The following is a 27400-nucleotide window of genomic DNA, read 5'->3' on the forward strand; positions in this document are numbered from 1 at the left end:
AGATGTATGGGTCCTTAGTCCAAATATTACGTCTCAAATATTCTTCTGTAGTCAAAATTGGCATTCAACAAGTTGCTGGTCTGTGTGGCCCTGATTATTAGCATAGACGACTGTTACAGCTGAATGTCTGTAACAGCTGCCCTATGTCCACTACCACAACCCACAGTCACTCCCACAGCCTCAAAAAAGTTACATATCCTCAACACTCCACTTGTAGGCAAGTTCCTCCACCGCCTTCTTGCTGGCAAGCCTGGCAAAGCGCTTCTGTTCAAATCCATTGGATCTGCAATCAAGAGATACTGATCAGCCAGAATCCTGAACTGAACTTGTATGTTTGAAATAAAGAACTCACAATCTAATGAACAAAGAGAAAAGTGAAAATATTTAAGACATAAGCAACAGAATCAGAAAGACAAAATACATAATCCACCCTTTTATTAGTCCTTGTTCAGAGCTTTTTCCCCTCTCATTTTGACAACTGTTTCAAATATTTACCACTCTCTAAAGGTCCAACTCACTCTCAACTGACGTCTACATATTATACTTTATCCATGCATTACACAAACATTTAGTGAATTCTTATTATACTCAGTACTGTGTCATGAAAACAAGTATAACATAGCACCTGTCCTGATATACTCATAGACTAGAGGAGGAGATTGACATTTAAACAAATAATTAAAACAAAAGGCATAGGTTATGGTAGAAATATGCACTGGGTATCAAAGATGCAGAAAAGGGACCTTGCTCAGCTTGGAAGTAGGGTGGACAAGAATGATCAGGAAAGGCTTCATGGAGGGGGTCCTTATGCTAAGTCTGAAAAGACAGAGTGAAGCAAAGAGTCAGAGGGGTTAGGAGGGCATTTCAGCACACAGCACAGCAGAAGCAATGAGAGCAAAGGCACAAAAATAAGAAATGGTATGGTACACGCAAGGAACCAAAGTCCAGTTATGTGGCTGGAGCTCAAGTACAAACAGAGCAGCACGAGCCACAGTTAGAGAGGCAGGCAGAGGCCACAGCACAGTAAGCACTACAGGACAGAATGCGAAGCCCAGATTTCACACCGTGAGCATTAATTCTTTTAAAAACTTTTCATTGGCGTATAGTTGATTTACAACGTTGTGTTAGTTTCAGGTATACAACAAAGTGAATCAGTTATACATATACATATGAAATGAAAAATGAAATCAAAGTCGCTGGAGTGCTCCAGGGCAGAATACTGGAATGGGTAGCCTTTACCTTCTCCAGGGGATCTTCCCAAACCAGGGATCAAACCCAGGTCTCCCATTCATGTATCATGTATCACCTCCTCGAGGTAGCACTCATTCCCTGATCACAATCTCCCAGGGCTGAATCTAGTCTTCCTTTGTGCTCCCAAGGCACCTTGAACACGCTCTATAGTAATACTTAGCAAGTAGCACTGAAATTATTTACTCGTCTGTGTTCTTCTGTAGATAGAAAGTGAGTTGGTGTGCTCCAGGACCGTCTTTAACTAATTGTGAGACCCTGGCACCTAGTACACAGCTGCTTATGTTATAACGTGTGCTAAGTGTTACTGAACTGATGGGGATAACAGGTTTCCCCCTTTCTTCAGGCCTTACCTAAGGGATGAGTTGGGTGAGTAATGAAAGGCTCAGTAAGAACTGAAGCTTATTAAGAATGGCATCATCTCCAACCTTAGAAGCATGAGTGGTGTCCTAGAGCTCAAGGAAACCACTTATTCCTCTTGCCTGAGGAATAAGTACTTAAGAGAATCAACACTACTATGATTATACAAAAGTCCTATGAATAACAAACCAAACCCTAAATAAAATCAAAAAAGCAAACTGCAAAAGAACTTACAGTGGAAAGAGCTTTAGACTAAAGAATCAGATGTCCCAGATCTTATTCCAGCCTTTTCAGGTGAGCTAAAAAACTCTAAGTAAGTTGTGAAGTTTATCAGAGGCTCAGTTTCTCTTTAAATACTGTTAAGTTAGATTAACTGACCTTATGGGTTTTTCTAACTATAACATACTATAGATTTATTCTAGAAATATTCACTTCCAAAAATAGACAAGAGTAGAAAAGGCAATGAAAGAATTAATAATCAAAAATAAAGCAAGGATGAGAAAGAAAACTAAAAAGGAAAACTCTAGGAGAAAATATGAAAAGTGTGGGATAACTACAGGGAGAGATGGAGACAAATTATACCAGTAAAAAACCAGGTCAAAGAGAGTTTCTAAGTTTTGGGTCCAGAAATTTGAAAAAAAGAAAGAAAAGAAAGAACTCAATAATATAGCAGGGATTATCTTTAGGGTTGTGGCTATAAAAAGATCTACTTCTGGCTACATAGCAAATGAGTATTCTGAAAAATCCTGCTACCAAAGAGCTGACATGCAATATCCTGCAAACCAAAGCAGGAAACGAGCCTGAAGCCACAGCCAACCTGACAGTACCTGCCAATACCAGGAACTAGCGCTCTGGATTCAGACGGCAGCTTGAGGGACAGAAGATAGTGCCTTGGGCCCATACACAGCAGCACAGTAGACTCCAATCATGGCAGAGAACTCAAGCAGACTAACCTACTCTCAGGGAACAATTATAAAATCTGGACAAAATACAGTATGTGAAATATTTGAAGGCATGAGTGACCAAAAGCAGGCAGAACTTGAGTGGGCGTTTACTGTGGGAAGAGATTTGTGAAGCTTTTCGGTGGAGGGCACTTCCCAAACTGCACAGCTCATGCAGGCAGAAGGCCACGGGCTTACTGGCTTTAGGTGTGAGTGCAAAGTGGACAGAGCAGCCAAAAAATCAGAGGCAAAATGGGAGGAAGAGACACTGAATGGGAGGAAGCTTCAAAAGGGACGAACCTCCAAATCTATATACAAACTGAACCTAAATTTTTCACTACCTGCTAACCTGTGCTCGTGCAGGGGAAACCCCAATGGGCCCACTGAAAAAGCAGCAGCTAGAAACTAAAACTGAGCAGGAATTCAGTTGCTGCCACTATGAAGGAGATAAGTGTTTGGAGTTCAAATACACTCAAGTTAACTGTCTGCTGGAATAAAAATCAACACACCTCAAAGGAATTATTAGAATTCAAAGTCTCCACAATGTATCATTCATAATGTCCAATATAGCATTTTTAAATGACCAGGTATGTAAAGACAGTAAAATGTGATCAAACTCAAGAAAAACTACGAATAGAAACCAATGCTGAGATAACCCAAATGTTGCAATTAGCAGATAGGACTTCAAAGCACCAATTATAAATATTCTCAAGGGAAAATAAATTGATTCACAATAAATGAATAAGTAGGAAATCTCAGCAGAGAAATATGTCAAATGGAAATTCTAGAGTTGAAAAATATAATATACTAGCTGAAACAAAAAATTCAGTGTATGAGTCTAATAAGCTAAAGATGGCAGATGAGTCAATCAACTTGAAATGAGATCAATAGAAATTATTTCATCTTAAGAACAGAGAGGAAAATCATGATAGAAAAATGAGCAGGGCTTCAGACAACTGTGGTATAATATCAAATAGTGGAAACAGTACAATTGGAGAAGGGAAAGTGGTTTTAAAAAAATAATAAATGGGCAAACAAATAGCCAAATGTGAAAAACATGGACTCGTAAATCCAAAAAGCTCAACAAACTCAAAAAAGGATTAACACAAAGAAAAACTGTATGTAGGTACATCACAATCAAACTGTTGAAAACCAAAGACCAGAAGAAAATTTTGAAAGCTGCCAGAGAAAACCAATATATTATAATGTGTGTATGTTGAGGTTGGGGGGAGTGGGACAATTAAACAAACTGACTTCCAATTGGAAACAATGGTGGCCAGAAAGTGATGAAAGATCTTTAAAGAGCTGTCACTGAAGTCTGGAACTGTCAATCCAGTGTTCCATGTGTTGGTTTGAAACCTCAGGAGTTTCCTGGGTGCAATCTGAAATTGGCTCCAATATACGGAGGACAAGGAAAGACCAAAGAAAGAGGCAGACCAGTCCAGATTGGCAGGTGGCAGGTTTAATAAGCAAGGGAATTTACATAAAAGGTTTTCTGTCTTGGGCAACCCCACAGAAAAACAGATCTCTGCACCTGCCTCTCAGAACATTAAATGTTTATATAGAGCCCTTATGGGTTCAGTCACATATTCAGTCCAGACGATCTCAACACCCTACTCTCTCAAGGCTGCGTCCCTGAAAAAGCTGCAGTATTGGAAGAGTAGGCATGATGCACATTCCAAGGACAGGGGAGAGATAAGGGCCTCCAACTGCCTGGGTCCAGTTTATGGGTCAACCAATGGTCACATCCTCTCAATAAACTCCTCCAATACTGCTAGTGAAACAATCCTTCAGAAACGAAGGTGAGAAAAAGTTCTTTGATTTAATTAACAGAACTATGCCAATGTCAACTCCTGGCTTTGATAATGTACTATGGTTATGTAAGATGTTATCATTGGGAGAAATTGGCTGAAGGGTACACTAATAGTATTTTTTTCAGGTTTTTCTGAGGCCAAGACTATTCCAAATTAAAGCTTTTAAAAAGTAAAGGTGAAATAAAGACATTTTCATTTCAACAAAACTGTATGTGTTGCCAATGGGTCTGTACTGAAGGAATATTAAAATTTACTAATTTCTTTCAGAAAAAAAGAAGAACACCAGAAACGATAACTATATGAGTAAATACTAACAACTACAATTTTTTTCTTTGGTTTTCTTAGTTTCTCTAAAAAATACACAACTGCAAAAAAAAAAAAAATACACAACTGCAAAGTAAAAATTTTACCACTGTATTATGAGATCTATTATATTTTTTAAGTAACACGTACAAAAATATGTATGTTTTTAATGCACAGTTTCAAAGAATAGCGAGGAGCGATAAGAAAGCCTCCCTAAGTGAACAAAGCAAAGAAATAGAAGAAAACAACAGAATGGGAAAGCCTAGAGATCTCTTCAAGAAAATTAGAGATACCATGGGAACATTTCATGCAAAGATGGGCATAATAAAGGACAGAAATGGTATGGACCTAAAAGAAGCAGAAGATATTAAGAAGAGGTGGCAAGAATACACAGAAGAACTGTACAAAAAAGATCTTCATGACCCAAATAACCATGATGGTGTGATCACTCATCTAGAGCCAGACATCCTGGAATGTGAAGTCAAGTGAGCCTTGGGAAGCATCACTACAAACAAAGCTAGTGGAGGTGATGGAATTCCAGTGGAGCTACTTAAAATTCTAAAAGATGATGCTGTAAAAGTGCTGCACTCAATATGCCAGCAAATATGGAAAACTCAGCAGTGGCCACAGGACTGGAAAAGGTCAATTTTCATTCCAATCCCATAGAACGGCAATGCCAAAGAATGTTCAAACTACTGCACAATTGCACTCATCTCACATGCTAGCAAAGTAATGTTGAAAATTCTCCAAGCGAGGCTTTAACAGTACATGAACTGTGAACTTCCAGATGTTCAAGCTGGATTTATAAAAGGCAGAGGAACCAGAGATCAAATTGCCAACATCCACTGGACCATAGAAAAATCAAGAGAGTTCCAGAAAAACATCTATTTCTGCTTTATTGACTATGCCAAAGCCTTTGACTGTGTGTGTGGATCTCAACAAACTCTGGAAAATTCTTCAAGAGACGGGAATACCAGACCACCTTACCTGCCTCCTGAGAATCTGTATGAAGGGCAAGAAGCAACAGTTAGAACCAGAATTGGAACAATGGACTGGTTTCAAATAGGGAAAGTAGTACGTCAAGGCTGTATACTGTCACCCTGCTTATTTCACTTCTATGCAGAGTACATCATGCGAAATGCTGGGCTGGATGAAGCACAAGCTAGAATCAAGACTGTTGGGAGAAATATCAATATCTCAGATATGCAGATGACACCACCCTTAAGGCAGAAAGTGAAGAGGAACTAAAGAGCCTCTTGATGAAGGTAAAAGAGGAGAGTGAAAGAGCTGGCTTAAAATTCAACATTCAAAAAACCTAAGATCACGGTATCTGGTCCCATCACTTCACAGCAAACAGACAGGGAAACAGTGGAAACAATGAGATTTTATTTTCTTCGGCTCAAAAATCACTGCAGATGGTGACTGGAGCCATGAAATTAAAAGACACTTGCTCCTTGGAAGAAAAGCTATGACCAACCTAGACAGCATATTAAAAAGCAGAGACATTACTCTGCCAACAAAGGTCCATCTAGCCAAAGCTATGGTTTTTCCAGCAGTCATGTATCGATATGAGAGTTGGACCATAAAGAAGGCTGAATGCCAAAGAATTGATGCTTTTGAGCTGTGGTGCTGGAGAAGACATTTGAGAGTCCCTTGGACTGCCAGGAGATCAAACCAGTCAATCCCAAAGGAAATCAATCCTGAAAATTCATTAGAAGGACTGAAGTTGAAGTCAAAGCTCCAATACTTTGGCCACCTGATGAGAAGAGCCAACTCATTAGAAAACACCCTGATGCTGGGAAAGACTGAAGGCAGGAGGAGAACGGGACGACAGAGGATGAGATGGTTGGATGGCATCACTGACTCAACGGACACAATTTTCAACAAACCCTGGGAGAGGGAGAAGGACAGGGAAGCCTGATGTGCTACAGTCCATGGAGTTGCAAGGAGTCAGACATGACTGAGTGACTGAACAACAACATGAAAATAATAGCAACAAAAACAGATTAAGTGGAAATACAGTGTTGCAAGATTCTTACATTTCATGTGAAATAGAACAATTATAACTATCAGTAGGCTATGATAAGTTAAAGATATATATTGTGATCCTTACAGCAAAAACTAAAAAAAAAAAAAAAAAATTGCAGAGGTGTAACTAAAAGGAAAACAAACCAATTAAGGTTCAAAACTAAATTCACACACCTGAAGTCTAAAATACTGACAATATCAAATTCTGGATAGGATATGGAGCAACAGAAATCCCCACCCTTAGCAGTAATGTAAAATGATATAGCCACTTTGGAAAACAACTGGCAGTGTCTTATAAAAGTGAACGTGATCTCAACAAAACAAAATAGCAATTGTTGGGTATTTACCCAAGTAAATTGAAAACTATATCCACATTAAAAGCCATAGACAAATGTTTATTGCAGCTTTATCCACAACGTTAAAAACCAGAAGCAACCAAGATGTCCTTCAACTGGGAAATAAACAGGCTGTGGTATACCCATATAATGCAATACTCAGTGATAAACAAGGAATGAAGTACTGATTCATTCAAGAACACAGATGAATCTTAACTGCATTTTGCGAACTGCAAAAAGTCTGACTCAAGCGTTGGTGGTATAGTGGTTAGCATAGCTGCCTTTCAAAAAGTCTGACTCAAAAGGTTACATACTGTATGATTCCATTCATGGTAACATTCTGGAAAAGATAAAGCTACAGGGATGGAAAACAAGAGCAGAAATTGCAAGGCGTTGGTGGAGGAGGAATAAGTAACTAAAAGGTGACTTACACAGGGAATTTTAAAATGATGAAACTATCCCATACAATACTAGGGTGGTGAATAAATGACTATACTCGCTTGTCAAATCCAATAGAACTTACACCAGAAAGGGTAAACACTGATATAAGTAAATTATCACAGAAAAAAATTACCCAGGACGTCTGGGGCGGGGGAGGGGACTGATTCTTTATGTCTACACATGAAAGAACTACACATATATCCATGCTTAGATGGTAAATGAGTTTCTCATTTCTAAAGTTCTCCATTTTGAAACTGTTTTATGTGCATCTTGGGATGAGCAAAATGAATAGTGGATGGTGGGCGCCCCTTTCTCAATGTTGGGGAGGGAATTTATAGTAAGGAAAAAAGAAAGGTAATACTTGGTAAGAGTCAGTTCCATCAGTATGAACTCATATTTATATATGCATATACATAACATACTTCCAGAGGGACACAGAAACAATTATAGATATGTGTGTATACACACATACAGACTACTGTGCATGCATTACGAAGCTCTGTTTGCTGAGAGGATCTAGAAGCAATGACACTCCAGTAATAATAAGCATTCCAGCAGTTCTATCTTGGTTTCCAAATACCATTCTCCATTAAAAGCTGCCAGGGTTTCTTAGAGAAAAGGCAATTCCTTAGGGCTGGGGCAGAGAAAATACAAGGAAGTAAAATAATGCTCAAAAAGGAAACGGCTGGGGCAGTGAAAGGGACACCCGACATAATTTCCAGTATTCAAGGAATGGAAAAAAAAAGATAACATAAGCAACAAAATAAATAACATACTAGATTACAGTACATAGTATAACATAAAACATACATGAGTCCATACTAATATAAATAAATGACAGAACAAATAAATGGGGAGGTAAAACAGATCTTCCTTACAGAAAAAATCTAAATAATACATGGAGATACCCTTCCATAGTTCTTCTAAGTATAAGCTGAACTCAGTGACTCACTTCCAGAGAAGAGAGTATAAAAGAAAAAGAAGAGTAATTTTAAAGTTGAGAAACCTGGCAAACACTCACTACCTTAACCAAGTGATTCCGGTTAACATCAGTAGTGATGTCATGTGGATATCATGTAACCCCTAAAATGACGTGATGAGAAGGACATTTCACTACTGTGGAATTCTTTACAAAAACCCATAACATCCAGGCTAACCATTCAAAAAACATCAAACAAACTCAATTTGAGGAACGTTTCACAAAAATACCTGACAATACCCCCACAGAACTGTTAAGGTTACAAAATGCAAAAAGACTGAGAAACTGTTACAGAGCAGAAGAGACTGAGGAGACAGGACAACTAAGTACAATATGGTATACTGAGATGCATCCATGAGCAAAAGAAATTAATAGAAAGCTGATGAGATCCAAACAAAATCTGGTGCGTTAATAATATGCTAATGTTGGTTTCCTAGATTTGATTACTGTATCATGGTAATATGGTAACAAAATTAGATAAGGTATGTACAAGAATTGTTTGCAGATTTTATATATATATATATATATATATATATATATATATATATATAAAACTATTCCAAAACAGAGAGAATACAAATACTTTTTCAAAACACTACCCCCAAATAACTGCAAAATACACATTATCTTCAAGTGCAAACGGGGTATTCACCGAGGTAAACCATATACTGGGCCACTAAACATGTCTTAACAAATTTAAAAAGATCAAAATATTATAGCATTAATTTCAAAATATTAGAGTATATTCTCTAACCTCAATGTAATTACATTGGAAACCAATAAGATATCTAGACTAGTTTAAATGTTTGGAATTCTAAAATACACTTCTAAGTAATTCATGGGTCAAAGAGTGAACCAAAAAGAAAATCAGAAAATATTTTGAACAAAATCCAACATACATTTCTGACGAAAAGACTTTCTTTAGCCAACTGGGAATAGAAATTTCTCAACTCAATAAAGGAAATTTATCCCCCCACCAAAAACTGTAGTTTACAAAATTTAATGGTGAAAAGACTGAATTTTTTCCTCCTAAGGTTAGCAATAAGGTAAAAGATGTCTGCTCTGACTACTTCCACGCAACATATGCACTGGAAGTTCTAGCTAGTGTAACAGGGCAAGAGAAAGAAACAAAAGGCATCTGGATTGGAGAGGAAGAAATAACACTGTCTGTATTCACAGAAGACACAGTCCTCAAGGTTCAAAGCCCGGTAGAAGCTACAAAAAGCCACTGTATGAAGTGACCTTTGCTTCAAGGAAAGTGGCTGATATAATATTGGGTTGTTGCTAATGATAAAATTGTAGCTTTTGAGCACAAATTAGAATTTTTTTAAACTTTAGCTTTGGTAATATGGCAACAAACTACCACAGGTTCCTTTAGCTTCTAGTTATCTAAAGATTTTCTGTGATGAGATCAGAGTTAATGTTAGTATATAATAATTATCTGATATTGTACATGAAACATGTCAACATTTGAAAGGCCTGAAAAACTCAACAAACTAATGAACAGTAGATGATGCTATAAAGTCACATGAGTAAAAGATCAAAACAAAGTAGAAAAAAAACCAATACATTTTAATCTAACAGAACGAAAAGATTTTTGATGTGGTTTCTGATTCCATATTATAAGTAATCTTTAAGAAACTTATTGAGTTTTTGTGGAGTATTAAAAAAAACTCTAATACACCTTCCTTTCCTAACTACCTGTGTATAAAGTTGAATTGTCTTACTATATTCCAACTAAACATACTGCAACAGATTAAATCCCAATGTATTCTATTAGCCCAGACATTAATGAAAGTTGCAAAAATGCAAATCAAAGCTATTCTTCTCACATTTTCATTCAGAAAATATAATTATTTTTCTTTAAAAGCAGGGTAACTATGCTATTGTAATGGCTTTTTAAAAAGAATACTTTTAAAACTACTTAATTTCTAATAATTTGGCCTTAGAATGTGGAATGAAGCAGGGCAAAGACTAATAGAGTTTTGCCAAAAACACCCTCTTCGAACAACATAAGACTCTACACATGGACATCACCAGATGGTCAACACCAAAATCAGACTGATTATATTCTTTGCAGCCAAAGATGGAGAAGCTCTATACAGTCAGCAAAAACAAGACCAGGAGTTGACTGTGGCTCAGATCATGAACTCCTTATTACCAAATTCAGACTTAAATTGAAGAAAGTAGAGAAAACCGCTAGACCATTCAGGTATGACCTAAATCAAATCCCTTATGATTATACAGCAGAAGTGAGAAATAGATTTAAGGAACTAGATCTGATAGATAGAGTGCCTGATGAACTATGGAATGAGGTTCGTGACATTGTACAGGAGACAGGGATCAAGACCATCCCCATGCAAAAGAAATGCAAAAAAGCAAAATGGCTGTCTGGGGAGGCCTTACAAGTAGCTGTGAAAAGAAGAGAAGTGAAAAGCAAAGGAGAAAAGGAAAGATATAAGCATCTGAATGCAGAGTTCCAAAGAATAGCAAGAAGAGATAAGAAAGCCTTCTTCAGCGATCAATGCAAAGAAATAGAGGAAAAGAACAGAGTGGGAAAGACTAGAGATCTCTTCAAGAAAATTAGAGATACCATGGGAACATTTCATGCAAAGATGGGCTCAATAAAGGACAGAAATGGTCTGGACCTAACAGAAGCAGAAGATATTAAGAAGAGGTGGCAAGAATACACAGAAGAACTGTACAAAAAAGATCTTCACCACCCGGATAATCACGATGGTGTGATCACTCATCTAGAGCCAGACATCCTGGAATGTGAAGTCAAGTGGGCCTTAGAAAGCATCACTACGAACAAAGCTAGTGGAGGTGATGGAATTCCAGTGGAGCTGTTTCAAATCCTGAAAGATGATGCTGTGAAAGTGCTGCACTCAATATGCCAGCAAATTTGGAAAACTCAGCAGTGGCCACAGGACTGGAAAAGGTCAGTTTTCATTCCAATCCCAAAGAAAGGCAATGCGAAAGAATGCTCAAACTACTGCACAATTGCACTCATCTCACATGCTAGTAAAGTAATGCTCAAAATTCTCCAAGCCAGGCTTCAGCAATACATGAACTGTGAACTTCCTGATGTTCAAGCTGGTTTTAGAAAAGGCAGAGGAACCAGAGATCAAATTGCCAACATCCACTGGATCATGGAAAAAGCAAGAGAGTTCCAGAAAAACATCTACTGCTGCTTTATTGACTATGCCAAAGCCTTTGACTGTGTGGATCACAATCAACTGTGGAAAATTCTGAAAGAGATGGGAATACCAGACCACCTGACTGCCTCTTGAGAAATCTGTATGCAGGTCAGGAAGCAACAGTTGGAACTGGACATGGAACAACAGACTGGTTCCAAACAGGAAAAGGAGTACATCAAGGCTGTGTATTGTCACCCTGCTTATTTAACCTATATGCAGAGTATATCATAAGAAACGCTGGACTGGAAGAAACACAAGCTGGAATCAAGATTGCCAGGAGAAATATCAATAACCTCAGATATGCAGATGACACCACCCTTATGGGAGAAAGTGAAGAGGAACTAAAAAGCCTCTTGATGAAAGTGAAAGAGGAGAGTGAAAAAGTTGGCTTAAAGCTCAACATTCAGAAAACGAAGATCATGGCATCCGGTCCCATCACTTCATGGGAAATGGATGGGGAAACAGTGGAAACAGTGTCAGACTTGGGGCTCCAAAATCACTGCAGATGGTGACTGCAGCCACGAAATTAAAAGATGCTTACTCTTTGGAAGAAAAGTTATGACCAACCTAAATAGCATATTCAAAAGCAGAGACATTACTTTGCCAACTAAGGTCCATCTAGTCAAGGCTATGGTTTTTCCTGTGGTCATGTATGGATGTGAGAGTTGGACTGTGAAGAAGGCTGAGTGCCGAAGAATTGATGCTTTTGAAGTGTGGTGTTGGAGAAGACTCTTGAGAGTCCCTTGGACTGCAAGGAGATCCAACCAGTCCATTCTGAAGGAGATCAACCCTGAGATTTCTTTGGAAGGAATGATGCTAAAGCTGAAACTCCAGTACTTTGGCCACCTCATGCAAAGAGTTGACTCACTGGAAAAGACTCTGATGCTGGGAGGGATTAGGGGCAGGAGGAGAAGGAGACGACAGAGGATGAGATGGCTGGATGGCATCACTGACTCGATGGACGTGAGTCTGAGTGAACTCCGGGAGTTGGTGATGGACAGGGAGGCCTGGCGTGCTGCGATTCACATAGTCGCAAAGAGTCGGACACAACTGAGCGACCGAACTGAACTGAATTTCTAATATGGTAAATATTAACAGACATAACCCACATAAAACTTCCTGGAGTCCTAACTAATCTTTAAGAGTATAAAGGGGTCTTGAGATTACAAAGTTTGAGAGTCACTGCGCTACATAATAGAACAATGTCCTTTAGCAGGGAAGAGAGGGAATCTAACAGGAAGAGGCACTGACTGCAGATAGGGGCACATACAATTCACCCATGATAGCACACAGAAAGCTAAGTGTATGTGGGCATAGACGTGGGTAGGTGAAGAGAAAAGGTGGTAGGGATCAGTGCGACATTACAAGTGACTCACTCCTAAGGCAGTGAAGAAAAGGTTCAAGAGCTACATTTTAAAGATACAATATACAGAAGGCTACAGACTAGCACCCATCACTCAATCCCCTCTAAACCTTAAGAGAATATCACCAGAAGTGACCAACATCAAAAAAAAGGTATCTATCTGGACCATTTCAGCTATTTACCCAGAGCTTTAAAAAGCTTTGAAAAGGGAAAGAGGAGAAAGAGGAGTGATATGAGCATGGGAAATGGGATTTGAGAAACAGAAGCAAGTACACTGCACATTACTAACCTTGTGGTTAGAGCAGAGAATGAGGCAGAGTGTACAATGATTTGAGAACAGTCAGGGAAGGTTAGGGTTACAAGGAAGAGAAAACAAAACTGTAGGAAATACTCAGGCTTACCTGTCCACTCCATCCCAGCGATACCCTGGCCAGATATTGAATCTATTGGGAGGGGGCGCAGGGCCACTGTAGCGAGGTCTCACTAAAGATAGAAGAGAGAGAAAAGTTAGTTACCTACGTAATTTAATTCAGAGCTGAACGGTAGTGAGGAAAAAAAATTTTATACGGAAATCTCTGATTGAGTTCAACTTAAATTCCCAAATACAAGGAATCTGAAATTATACAGGAACACCTTCTTTGCACATATTTAGTATCATCATTCTAATGAATCTCTCTTCACATACATCACCTCTATCTCTGATGATTCCCAGAAGGCTCACCTTTCTTATTCTTGTTCTCCTTGGCCGCCTTCTTCTTGATGAAGTTGGCCATGGGGTCCCCCTCTCTTTCCTGTTCTCTCAGCATCCGATCCAAATCTTCATCATCAATATAGCGGGCCAGAGGCTTCTGCATTTCCTTCACTGCATCCTCCACATTCTGTTGCTGCTGCCGGGTCTGGGCAAGCCTGGACAAAAAGAACCAGGAGTGTCTGCTATCCTGTGTAACATCTCTACTCTTACACTGAGATGGACCATACTGCCTCCTCTTCCTAACAGTCTATGGCAAGTACTGACAAAGGTAAACTTCCCAGAATACCAACCAGAAGTGTGAAACATATCAGTATTGTAGGAAGCAGACTGAGCACACTGAAGCTCCCATTGCTGAAAACAGCTTTAGAGGCAGAACAATGAACTAACTGGTCAGGAGAGGAGAGAAATTATTTCCTCCAGTAACTGCAGTCTTGTGTGCCTTTCAGTGGCTTTCTTACCCTTTGCCCCACTGAGCATACAGCTCTTCTCTCTTCGAGTCCTTCTCTGCTTTTCGCCTCTGCTCTAAACGTTCCAGTTTCAAATTCCTCTTACGACCAGACTTATCTCGAAATACAGTTTCAGCATGTTGGAATTCAGCTGCAAAGGAAAAGTACACTTTTAAAGATAAACGAAAAGGTGTCAAAATCAGAAATAACATTCTAACAGCTGAAGTCAACCAATTAGTGTTCTGATGCAGGATAAGAATTTTCACAGCCAGACCACAAGTAGTCCTTACCAACATCTAAGTGCATATTGGTGATGATTCTGAAAATTAACATTTTTTAAGAAGGAAAAGATCCACTTGAACCCAATGAGAAGTTAAAACAAAGCAGAAAACAAGAATTGAAATTTGATAGCAATTAAAATTTTTAAATATCAGGTAAATTAGCTATATTTTTTTTAAAAAGTAAAAGCTACATAAGCCTCAACTGGTCTCTGCACTTTCACATTTTTACCTTCAAACGCCATGGTCTCTTGGTCCCGTTTCTTGAGCTCCTGCTGCTCTCGCTGTATGCCAGTTAACACCAACCCAGTTTTAGCCCCAGAATACATGTGCGCAGCCTATGCAATGAGACATTAATGAGACAATGTGGCAACAGGCTCCGTGGTGTACAGTTATGTCTGGGGATCAGCAATTACCAAACCAAAAATGCTACCTTCTATTCTCATTATCAACCATAGGATTGGCAAAATAGAAGAAATAAAACTGAATTTCATGGAAAATTAACAGTACTGTTAAGTTTAAGTGCAAACAGAAACACAAACCAACAATTTACTAAAGGGAAGGCTGAAAAAAGTGAAACTTTTAGTCGTTCAGTCATGTCCAACTCTTTGTGACCCCATGGACTGTAGCCTGCCTGGTTCCTCTGTCCATGGAATTCTCCAGGCAAGAATACTGGAGTGGGTAGCCATTCCCTTCTCCAGGGAATCTTCCCCACTCAGGGATCAAACCCCGATCTCCTACACTGCAGGCAGATTCTTTACCATCTGAGCCAAAGGGCAGGCTAAGCATCTGTATTTCTGACTTTTCAGCATATAAACTGCACACATGAAGACTCTCAGGTCACCTGATCAGAAACCTCTATCAAGCTCTGAGCCCTTCAGTAGAGATCAGCACTGATAAAATATTCCATTTAAATCACAAAGTCAAGCAAACCTATCAATTTCAAACCTGAAATTGTGGCTATATGTCAGGATAATGACAAGATATGACCAAATCCAAACTTTTTACTAAAACCCACCCTGTATCAAAATAACAAACCACCCCACAATCAATGTATATCAATTATATCCTAATATCCTTAAGCAATGTGCTAGGTACTTCCCTGGAAGTCCAGTGGTTTTCAACTCTGGGCTGGGGAACTGAATAAAGATCCAGCATACCATGCGACATGGTCAAAAAAAAGCAATGTGCTAAATCTGATTAATATTAAATTGTCCATGGACTAAGCAGATACATAAAAAAGACACTGGGTCCAGCTGAAACACTGACCTCATTCCGTTCCCTACATCCTGGGTTAGGGACTGACTGGTCCCTACCAGGACCACATGGACTACAGAGGAGTCTGTGTCGTCCCGAAAAGTCTGTGTTGAGGTAACATGGACATCACAGCCTCTTTCTTAACCAACTCACTGGAATAACAGTTCTTTTTTTTTCTTTTTTTGTTTTTGTAATAACATTTCTGTACTAGTAGTGGTGTTCTTTACAACACAATTACTTGGGGTTCATGTGGATTTTGTTAAGTCAGCCTTCATTGCAGATTTAAAATAATACAAAACCCTTACTTCTCAGGCGATATGATTTTTAAAGTCGTTTTATATTTTAAATGCCTCTCTTTAAGCTCTGGATACAGAGACCTACAGTCCAATTTATAATAGTAAATGGCTTACACTTAATGGTTACTTTGTCCTAGACCCTGGGCTAAGAGTTCTGCTTACACTACCACATTTAATTCTCAAAAGAACCTGAAGTATGTACTACCATCATCTACATTTTAAAGATAAGGAAACTGAGGTTTAGAGATATTATGTATCTTGCTCAAATCTCACATAAGCAGTAGAATTCCATGTGTGATCTGTTTAACAAAAAATTCGTGATCCTAGGTTCACTCTGTAAACTACGTTCTCAGTTTGTTCATAAAAAATAGGAAGTTTTGTTTAAGCTATTAAAATGAGATTTGTGGAACTGAGAGAACATAAAGGCAGATGCTATTTAGGAAATGTGCTCCTTGCAAGTTTCCCTGGACTGAGTCAGACAGTCTTGCCTTCAGAGAGAAGAAAAGCGCTCTAGAGGTCCTGTGAGCTAGATTTCTCTGGCTTGGATCTCTGAGACCTGTACAGAGCTAGGAGATGAGTTACTCTAAACCAAGACATGGCTCCTGAAAGTTCTTACCTTCTTTCCCAGAGGCTGGCTCCTTCGAGGTGGAGACAGATCAGAATCAGAAGATTTGGCCCTCTGCCTTCTCCTTGGTGGAGAGAGGTCAGAATCAGAGCTCCGATGCCTAGGTCTATTCCGCGGAGGTGACAGATCGGAATCGGAATCCTGGGGCCCTGAACTCTGTTTGTGCCGTGGACGAGAAAGATCTGAATCAGAGGTTTTCCTACTGTCCCCTGGGTAGAAAGAAGAGTCCAATGTGTGACTCTGATGTTTCCTGGGTGGAGAGCTTGTATGATGTTTCTTATGGGTGGGGGAAGAGCCTAGAAATTGAAGAGTAAAGATTTTAATCCCCTTGGCAGAATCTAAAAAATAATGTACCAGGATAATGTTCAACACTCATTTAGTCCTCTTGTGAGGAACTATCACTAACCTAAACATAAGTATAAATGACAAGGGGGAAGAGCAAAGTCAGAGATAACTTTTAAAACCAATGGGTGGGGTTCTATTCCCAAGTTACTAGTTACTAGCACTAGTTACTGTGACTAGCACAAGACATCTCAACATCCTCATCTGTGCCCTATTTACCCACACATAGAGTGGCCAAAACAAACTGAACTCAGGGCTCAGTGGCGTTGTTAGTCGCTCAGTCGTATCCGACTCTTTGAAACCCCATGGACTGTGGTCCTCCAGGCTCCTCTTCCATGGAATCTTCCAGGCAAGAATACTGGAGTGGGTTGCCATTCCCTTTTCCAAGGGATCGTCCTGATCCAGGGATTGAACCCAAGTATTCCACATTGCAGGCAGATTCTTTTACTATCTGAGCCACCCAGGAAGCCCTAGCAAGTTAAGATGACCTAGAATATATTAGAATATATTCTGGGTTTCCCTGGTGGCGCAGATGGTAAAGAATCTGCCCGAATGCAGGAGACCCAGGTTTGATCCCTGGGTCAGGAAGATCCCCTGGAGGAGGAAGTGACAACTCACTCCAGTATTCTACTGGAGAATTCACGGACAGAAGAGCCTGATGGGCTATGGTCAGAAAGAGTCAAACACAAGTGAGTGACTAACACACACACACACAGAATATATTCTGAGGTCTTCTGACTAAAACATAACAATGTATTTGAATTAAAAACTAAAGCAGTACCTAGGGACAAACGGAGCAAACAAGTTTCATCACACAGGTGAGCTGTAGACACAGGCATCACAAATCACCTCCCCCAAAGGCAATCTGCAATACCTATCAACAGTCCTATAAGCAAAGAACCCGCCTGAGCCAGTAAATCAATTTCTACTTTGTACCCTAGGAAACATATCTAGAAGCACTTCAATTCCCAGAAAGTCTATCTAGAAATAGATACGGAAATCCAGAACAGAGCAACAGTTTGTGTATAAGGATGTTCATTACAGAATTACAGAGGAAAAGGTTTAGAAATAACCTAAAACATGCAATATTAGGGGAATGGTTACTGGAACACCAACAAAAACTATATTAACAAAGAGATATTTTATGACTCAGGAAAGATAATGCTAAGTGAAAAAAGCAAGCAAGATTACACATGCAATATTTACTTACTGCCTAGACACGTCTGAACTACATCAAAAATGACTAGAAAAGAAGACTAAAAGAACACTGGCTACAAGAGAGAGACTGCCTCTGACTGGACAGAATTGTGTGTGATCCTTTTCTACATTTCTATACATTCCAAAGTTTCTGCAACAAACGTAGTATTTTCATGGGGTGGGGAAAATGAACAAAAATATATATATAAAAACTTCTACCCTACTACTGTTAATTTTTAACTCTCTTCAGCCCAATCTCTCACTATTTCCCTCCAGTTTTTAAAACTCCAAAGCTCCATTCTCATTTCTAAAGACCACAAATACCTACTAAAGCAACTAAAAGATCCAAAAGAAAGCACTCTAGGAACAAGTCCCTCTCATGGACACATGCTCACCTTTAGAATCATGTTGCTTACTTCCAACATGGGATGTTGCCTGCTTTTTTCGTGAAGAAGAGAGGTCTGAGTCATACTCATATTTGCTATTCTTTGGGAGTGATGGATGAGAAGGTCCTGGCCCCTTCCAATGCTGAGAAGTTTTGCTAGAGCTTTCTGGGGCTTCACTGCTTTTGGTTCTGAGCAGTGAGTGAGGAACATTAGCAGCCAAATCAGTGGAATTATGATGGGCCCTCCTGAGCTGTGATCTATCCACAGAGTCAAGAGTCCTTCTAGGTTGAGCTGTGTCAGGGGAGCAATTACGGGCCCTTCTGGCAGGAGAGAGATCTGAGAAACTGTGGTAGGTCCTCCTAGGAGAAGATGAATCTGGGGTGTCATGACGGGTCCTTCTAGGAGGAGATGGATCTGGGGTATCATGACGAACCTTCCTAGGAGGGGAAGAATCCGGAGTGTCATGACGAACCTTCCTAGGAGGAGATGAATCCAGGGTGTCATGACGGGCCTTCCTAGGAGGTGAATCCGGGGTGTCATGACGGGCCTTCCTAGGAGGAGATGGATCCGGGGTGTCATGACGAACCCTTCTAGGAGGAGATGGATCCGGGGTGTCATGACGAACCCTTCTAGGAGGAGATGGATCCGGGGTGTCATGACGAACCCTTCTAGGAGGAGATGGATCTGGGGTGTCGTGACGAACTCTTCTAGGAGGAGATGGATCTGGGGTGTCGTGACGAACCTTCCTAGGAGGAGATGAGTCCGGGGTGTCATGACAGAACTGTCTGTGTGAGGGTATATCTTCACTCTGGCCTAAACACAAATAGCAAAGAATCAGATTCCCACAAATGCTCTGCCACCCCTACAACCAAAGTTTCAAAAAACACCCCAGCAGGATACATCTCAAAACTACTAAGAAAGCCCAAAAGGTACGCACAGCTACTTCAGGGCAGTAAAGTAGCACTCATGAATATCCTAAGAAAAACCACTCACGTTTGCCTAACAGGTCATAATCTGCAAGGCACTTTAAATGTATTTTTCATGTTGTATCTTGTTAGGCAAGCAGGGCAGGTACCCTTGTTTTACAGACATGAAAGCAGAGACCCTAAGAAGCTGAGTGGTTTCCTACCTAGGGGTCACTGCTACTAAAATGAAGAGACAGGCTAGAACCCCAAACTTCTAATCCCAATCCAGTGCTCTTCCCCAAACCTTATTTGTATGGAATTCTCCATAAGAAGCTCCCACTGATATCTAACTTAGGCAATTCAGTTTGCACCCACTCTTCTCTCAAAAGGCAAACTGAATAATTCCATGCCACATCAAAATGAAATCCTGTGAGCTATTTAATCCATGCCATTGTGCTCCTTATCAAAAGCAGCAAGAGCACCAGAAAGAAAGAAGGATCAGCACTTTACTGATCACCTGCTGCATGCCCATGTCTATACAGATTATTTCACTTAATTCGCACAAGCCTAGGAGATAAATATTGTTCTCTTCATATTATAGATGAAGAAGCTGATACCCAGAAAGACTAAGTAATTTGCCAAAATCATACAGTTAGTAAGTGGTGAAATGAATATCCAAATCCAGACCTGTGTGACTCCAGAGTCCACAATCTTTAAAATGGAAACAGTTTGAGACTTTTGATATTCAAAGACATAACAGAATGAAATGTTTATAGCAAATCCAGAGAGTGACAAAATCCAGTTTCTCTTCTTCTATCTCTTATCCCTGAGCTCCCTAAGCAAATATAAACTACTAAAACTTGGGTGAGATCCAATGAATATTTGTTAATGGGTGAATTAAAAAGTCACCTCCTTTACTTTGGAGAATAGGCTCCTCTCACCAGAATCCACCCTTCAAAGAAAAGTAAAGATACCTATAGGGTGTATGCATGTGAGTTAAGTTGTTTCAGTCATGTCCAATTCTTTGCAACCCTATGGACTGTAGCCTACCAGGCTCCTCTGTCCATGGGATTCTCCAGGCAAGAATACTGGAGTGGGTTGCCGTGCCCTCCTCCAGGGGATCTTTCTTCCTGACCCAGGGATCAAACCTGCATCTCTTCTGTTTCCTGCATGGCAGGAAGGTTCTTTACCACTTGCGTCACCTGGGAAGTACCTGACAGTAAATCTAATTCACGTGGTTGATAAATCCTGTAATATTTATAAAAAGCTGGAGGTATAACCCTCCTGGACTCCAGACTATACTACAAAGCTATAATAATCAAAACAGCATGGTCCCAGCATAAAAAGAGGAATACAGATCAACGGGACAGAATAGAGAGCCAGAGATAAACCCATATATTATACCTATGGTCCATTAATCTATGACAAAGGAGGCAAGAATATATAATGGAGAAAAGACAGTCTCTTCAATAGGTGGCGCTGAGAAAACTGGACATGCATGCAGAACAATAAAATGAAAACATTCCCTCACACCATATATAAAAATAAACTCAAATGGTTCAAAAACCTAAATGTAAGCCCTAAAACTACAAAACTAGTAAGAATAAATATAGGTGGAACATTCTTTGACATAAATCGTAACAGTATTTTCTTGGCTCAGTTTCCTTAGGCAAAAGAAATATAAGCACAAATAAACAAACGGGACCTAATTACACTAAAAGCTTTTCCACAGCAAAGGAAACTACCAACAAAATAAAAGACAAGCATACAGAATGGGAGGAAATATCTGCAAATGAAGCAACCAACAAAAAATAAAACCCAACCCAATCAAAAAAATGGGCAGAAGACTTAAATAGACATAATTCCAAAGAAGACATACATATGGCTAATAGGCACATGAAAAGATGCTCAACATTGCTAATTATTAAAGAAATATAAATCAAAACCACAATGAGGTATCACCTCACACCTGTTAGAATGGTTATCATCAAAAAGTCTACCAAGGGAATTTGCTGGTGGGCCAATGGCTAGGACTCTGAACTTTCACTGCAGGGGGGCATGGGGCTGACCCCTGGTCAGGGAACTGAGATTCTGCAAGTCATGCAGCATGACCGAAAAAAGGAATACAACATATTTTTTTCTTAATTACTAATAAATGTTGGAGAGGATATGGAAAAAAGGGAACCCGAGTGTAAACTGGTGTAGTCACTATGGAAAACACTATAGAGGTTCCTTGAAAAACCAGAACAGAACTACCATGTGATGGAGCAATTCCACTCTTGGGTATATATCTGGGAAAAATAAAAAACACTAATTTAAAAAGATATATGCATCCCAATGTTTACAGCAGCACTATTTCTATAGCCAAGACATGGAAACAACTCAAGTGCCCAGCAAGACACAACTTTTGGTTTAAGAAGTTGTGGGATACACACACACACACACACACGAATATTATTCAACCACGAAAAAGAGTGAGATATTGCCATTTGTAGCAACATGGATGGACCTAGAGAATATTATACTAAGTGAAGTCAGACAGAAAGATAAATATTATATGACAGATTTTACATGTAGAAACTAAAAAATAACACAAATGAATCTGTATACAGAACAGAAACACACTCACAGACACAGAAAACACACTTATGATTACCAAAGTGGAAGGGGGAAGGAATAACTTAGGAGTATGGGATTAACATATACAAACCACTATACATAAAATAGATAAGCCATTAGGAATTACTATACAGGCCAGGGAACTATATTCAATATCCTAGAATAACTTATATGAAAAATTATCTAAAAATATATATATACACATAACTGACTTTGCCATATACCTAGTACTAACACAATATTGTAAATCAGTGATACTTTAATTTTAGAAAAAAGAAAAGAAAGATAAAAGTCTTCCCCTATTAATGAGAAATTCAGATTTATCTGTTACTGGAACTCACTCCCCAGAAGCTTCCATTTAGCACTGGAACGAAAGGCTTCCATCTGCTTTACCTCTTCTGGCCGCTCATCCACAAACTCAGCCACCTGTGGAAGTGAGAACAACATTTTAAGGAAATCCACAGGATCCAGCCAAGTAGCAGTGCTATCCGAAGAACCTGAAGCTATGACTATTCCACTCCTAACAATACATGGCTCACAAAGACTCAAAACACCCCTGAAGAAACAGATAGTGGTCCTCAGGTACATGTGCTCCATAGACATGTGAATGTCACTGGATGGTTTAATTATAGATCTTTCTCGGACTCTTTCCCTCCAGATGTTCATTTCTTTTATTACAAACCCTGTTATTAACCTGCCTGGTATAACAACTGCCACTCAAAGCTAAAAGCTAAGCTCCTTTTACCTGTCTTCCACTCCATTCAGAGTAAAAGCACAGGCAGGGTTCCTGTCACACTTTCCATCCATTAAGGAATCTGGACTCCTCATGAATGCTTTACTGTAGATCACAATGATAGTTTTTCTAGAATCCCACCAAAAGAAGCCATTAAAATGTACAAAGACTCATAGAATCTTTAAAGCATAAGACCATATTTCCTATTACCCCAATTCCCAAATAAATCTGGAATCTTCCCTACAGCATCCTTGATAAATGATCACTCATGTAGTCCCTCCTGACAGAACCAATTCACTGACAGGGAACTCACGTTACAAGGTGGTCCGCTATATCTGGGGGCTAGAAAGTTCTTAGTTGTACTGGACCCGTATCTACCTTCCTGGAACTCCTATCGACCCAAGTTCTGGCCTCTGATGCAAGTGATCCTCTTTCCCCATGACAGACCTGCAGCTATGAGCAAAGCACTGGTTTGTGCTTTACTTATATGATCTCACTCAGTCTTCACAAAAGCCCTGCAAAGAAAGGCTCCATGCTACTAAGAGCAAGTTATGGCTCAGAGATGTAACCATCTCCTTTCCACCTTGTTTCTCAGCAATTCTGAGCAAAAGTCCCATGGCCATACCAATGCTAACTTATTTACCTATGCTTTTGACCACCTGGCTCTTACTTATCCTTCAAAAGTCAATTCAGGTATCTCCATCCTTCAAGGAATCTCCCATCTTCATGGGCTAAACAATGTGCTCCCTCCCTTGGGTTCTAAGAGCACTTGGCACGCATGTGAGGGGCTTCCCCACTGGCGCAGCTGGTAAAGAATCCACCTGCGATGCAAGTGATACAGGAGACAAAGTTCAATCCCTGAGTCAGGAATACCCCTGGGGAAGGGAATGGAAGCCCACTCCAGTATTCTTGCCTGGGAAATCCAGGGACAGAGGAGCCTGGCGGGCTACAATCCATGAGGTTGCAAAAGAGTCAGACACAACTTAGTGACTAAATAACAATAACGTATGTGCACTATATCTCTGACATTCATCATATTGCTGAAATTATTTGAAACTCAGTCTCCCATTCTAAGGGTATGACCTCTAAAGTATAAACACTATATTCTATTAATCTACATATCTGCTGTACCTAGGCAAAAGTATACAATTTTAAAATTTAGTTGAATCAGTAAATAAAAGGAGCAAATAACGCTTCCTTTCATTGAAACTAAACAGTGTTTTTAAGGTAAGTTTCAACAAATTGAACCATGGCTAATTCTAATCACGACTCTTTATCACTGACACTGAGGAATCTTTGTGATCAGTTCCCACTTCTAGACAGATGGAGCCCTCCATATACAAAGACTGTATATAGGCATCATCAAAGAGAACTATTTTAAAATAGCTCCTGGAAAATGTCACCTCTTCTCTGACCTTAACTTTCCTCCTTACTATCTACCCTGCATTGGGAGCCGAGATTAAGAGGCTTGCATTTCAAAGTCCTCAGAGCCTCAAAAAGATACACACCACAGGCAAATCTCCATCATCTTCCTCTTCCTCCTTTTCTGCTTTAGTGGTTGAGATAGATATCCAGCTCACGTCATCATCCACAATTCGCATTCTAAAGGTGAAACACAAAAGACCAAAACAAGAAGAATCATTCTTGGGTAACAGCCTACAAACATTCATCTCCAGTTTTAGGCTAAAGTTCAAAATCCTACAAGATCCTATGGTCCATTCTTTGCCAATATGGCCAATTTCATCTTGCACCACTGTCTCCTCAATTCACTACTCACTAGTCAACTTGTGATGCCTAGAATAAGCCAAATTCCTTTCCATATCAGTTTCACATATTCAGTTCCTTCCCTCTGCCTAACCTACTCTTCTTATTCTTTACTGGGAAACTCTTAGTCATTCTTAAAATCCTAGCATATATATAAATTCCTTGAGCAGACCTTACAAAACTATTCCCCTCACCTCTCCCAACTAAGAATCCGTTACACATTCTTGGAGTACTTTCATTTATCACAAAGGAAATAAATCAACTAGTTGCATAATTAGTTGTTTAAAGACTATATCCCCATTAAACTATAAGCTCCGTCAAAGTAGGGACAGTGATATCTCATTCACAGTGATAGCCTCACTGTGATAGACGAAGTACTCAATAAATGTTTGTTACATGGATCAACTATGGATGAGTTCAAAGAATAATGACTGCCATGACGTAAACCGTTATTACTAACAGTTATTATTTGAAAAGCCAGATTACTAATCACAACCATTTAATATAAGTGATATAATTCAATATTACTCTGACTTTAAAGATGAAAAAACTGAGGCTTAGAGAGATGAAATACCTTGTCCAAGGCCACACAACTCATAAAGTGGCACAGCTAGGGCTGAAAGACTGATCAATGTTACTTCAAAATTCAAGACAATTTCACTACAAGGCACTGCCTACAGAAAATTCACACAAGTCAGAGGGGTCAGAAGACAGCAAGAATAAGGCAACAACCAAAGAGTTAACTAACTAAATCGGTTAGTTCTTTGGAACTATTTGACTTTACAGAGTATATTAGTTTCTTAGAGCTGCCTAACAAAGGACCACAAGCTGAGTGGCTTAAAACAACAGAAGTCTATTCCCTCACAGTTCTGGAGACTTCAAGTCTGAAATCAAGCTGTGTGCAAGGCAATGTCCACCAAGAAAGGCTCCAGGGAAAGATCTTTCCTTGATTCTTCCAACTTCTGGTAGCCTCTGTCAGCTGCATAAATCCAGTCCAGCCTCAGCCTCCCATCTTCACCTGGAAAGTTTTCCGTCTAAGCCTGTTTCTGTATCCAAATTTCTCTTTTCTTAAAAGGACACCAGTTTATACGGGACATCTTAACTAATTATATCTGCAAAGACCCTACTTATAAATAGTGTCACATGCTAAGGTTCTGGTTTGGAGGGGAGGGACAATACTCAACCCAGTACTCTAGGCCACAGAAGTTTTCTCGTTTGAAAAGTGGAGATAGCAAAAATATTTACTTCTTAAATACTGTTATGACTCTTAAATAAAATCAGGTCTAAAGTACTTACAATGTTACCAGGCACATGACGAGAACGGTATAAACGTTAGTTGTTATTGTTGACAGTACCAAGAGTAACAGGAAGTGAGCATAGGTCGCGACCCGAGTCCTCGGCTTAGGCGAACCCGCACGGGCAGGTTCCGGGCCGCTAATATACCAGCACAGAGCCTTTGGATTCGTTTCACCTTTATTCTCAGGAAACAGTATTCACACTCTGAGGGAGAACGGAATGCTACAAAGGCGGGAAAAGACTGATAAAAGTTACAGCCCGGCCTGAACACACTGGAGATACTGCCCAGGGGCGCGAGCAGCGGCCGGAGGGCTCCGAGCCCAGGCAGGGTCAGGCGAGCCGTCAGGGGCGCGGGGCCTCCGGGGCCGCCGGCGAGGAGCCCAGCAAGCGCCGGGCGAGGGCGGAGCGGGAAGGTGAGGGGCGGCGGGCCGCGCGGACCCCACCCTGCCAGGGCCAACTCACCCCTTGCCGCCGGCCCCGCTGGGCTTCGGCCGCTTTTTGCGACGCTTGCGGCCGGACTCAGGGCCCCCGTCGACGCCGGCATCTGCCCCAGACAAGTAACGCTTCAGGTACTCGGCCTTGGAGAGCGGTGGAGCTGCCGCCATGGCAGCGGAGGGAGACGGGTCAGGGCTGGGGACAAAACTGTTGAACGCGAAACGGAACAACGGCGAGCCGGGGGCGGGGCCAGGGCCGGAAGTGACGGTGTGTTTGGAAGTGCTGGGCAGACATGTGCGAGTCTCGGAATCTTGGAGGACTGAAGAACAGGAACACGCACAATTCCGGGGCCCACTCTACACCCCCTCTGACCCGGCAGTTTCTCTTCGTCCTTCCATCTGCTGAAACAACTGTGCAGCAAGCGCTGTAGTTGTCGCGAGGATACATCCATGACTCCAACAAGACTTCTGCCCCCAGCAGCTTCAGAAGCACCAGAGTAGGAGTTACGCGAACGTGAGCTCTGGAGTTGCAGTCCATCTACGTTTGAGTTCTGGCTCAATAACTTGCTGTGAGAGGCCTGGGGCAAGGTACTTAACAAAATGGGGATAATAATGACATGGAACTCAATGATTAGGTGGACTAAGATAATATTACTGTGCAAAGTACTTCAAACAACAACTGACACATTGTGTTTAAGTAATTTTTATTAATATGTTTAGGAGAGGAATCTGCTTTAAGGGGCTTTCAAGAGAGGAATTCAGGATTCCAAACCCAGTATAATTATGATGAAAAATATGGTAGTTTCTCACCTATGTAACTTACCCGCATTTGATACCGGTTGTCCCTAGATTTTGTGCAAACTCTTCCTAATGAAAAGAACCTAGATCTATTGATGTTTTCAGCATGGCAAAAGAGAGAAGCTAGAGAGAATGAATTCTAACACTCAAGTTTGGAAAGATTTTTCTTCTTGAGGTTTTAAGAGCTGTACTTGAATTATCTCATTTAACCCTCACATTTCTCACATGGTTTTATTACCTTTACCTTACAGATGAGAACAC

General features: G+C 40.2%; 1 protein-coding gene across 1 annotated transcript; it reads right to left on the reverse strand.

The window, feature by feature from the left end:
* On the reverse strand, positions 1-26512 carry BUD13 (BUD13 homolog). Its single transcript, XM_068988970.1, has 11 exons — positions 26370-26512; positions 24356-24449; positions 22456-22540; positions 19216-19403; positions 18972-19101; positions 16657-16880; positions 14720-14825; positions 14222-14360; positions 13734-13918; positions 13414-13495; positions 1-283 (listed from the first exon to the last, which is right to left on the reverse strand). Exons 1-11 carry the CDS (start codon positions 26510-26512, stop codon positions 190-192), a joined length of 1470 nt encoding a protein of 489 aa, XP_068845071.1. The 3' UTR covers positions 1-189.
* Between the last annotated feature and the right edge of the window lie 888 nt (positions 26513-27400).

The sequence above is a fragment of the Capricornis sumatraensis genome, chromosome 16 (assembly GCF_032405125.1).
Source record: "Capricornis sumatraensis isolate serow.1 chromosome 16, serow.2, whole genome shotgun sequence".
Lineage (NCBI taxonomy): Eukaryota > Metazoa > Chordata > Mammalia > Artiodactyla > Bovidae > Capricornis > Capricornis sumatraensis.

Coding starts and splice junctions, on each gene's coding strand:
- BUD13 (XM_068988970.1), bottom strand. CDS start 26,512: ATGGCGGCAGCTCCACCGCTCTCCAAGGCCGAGTACCTGAAGCGTTAC. Junction 19,404..22,455: donor TAAATGGAAGCTTCTGGGGA/GTGAGTTCCAGT, acceptor ATTTGTGTTTAG/GCCAGAGTGAAGATATACCC. Junction 13,496..13,733: donor GGAGAACAAGAATAAGAAAG/GTGAGCCTTCTG, acceptor TTCTATCTTTAG/TGAGACCTCGCTACAGTGGC.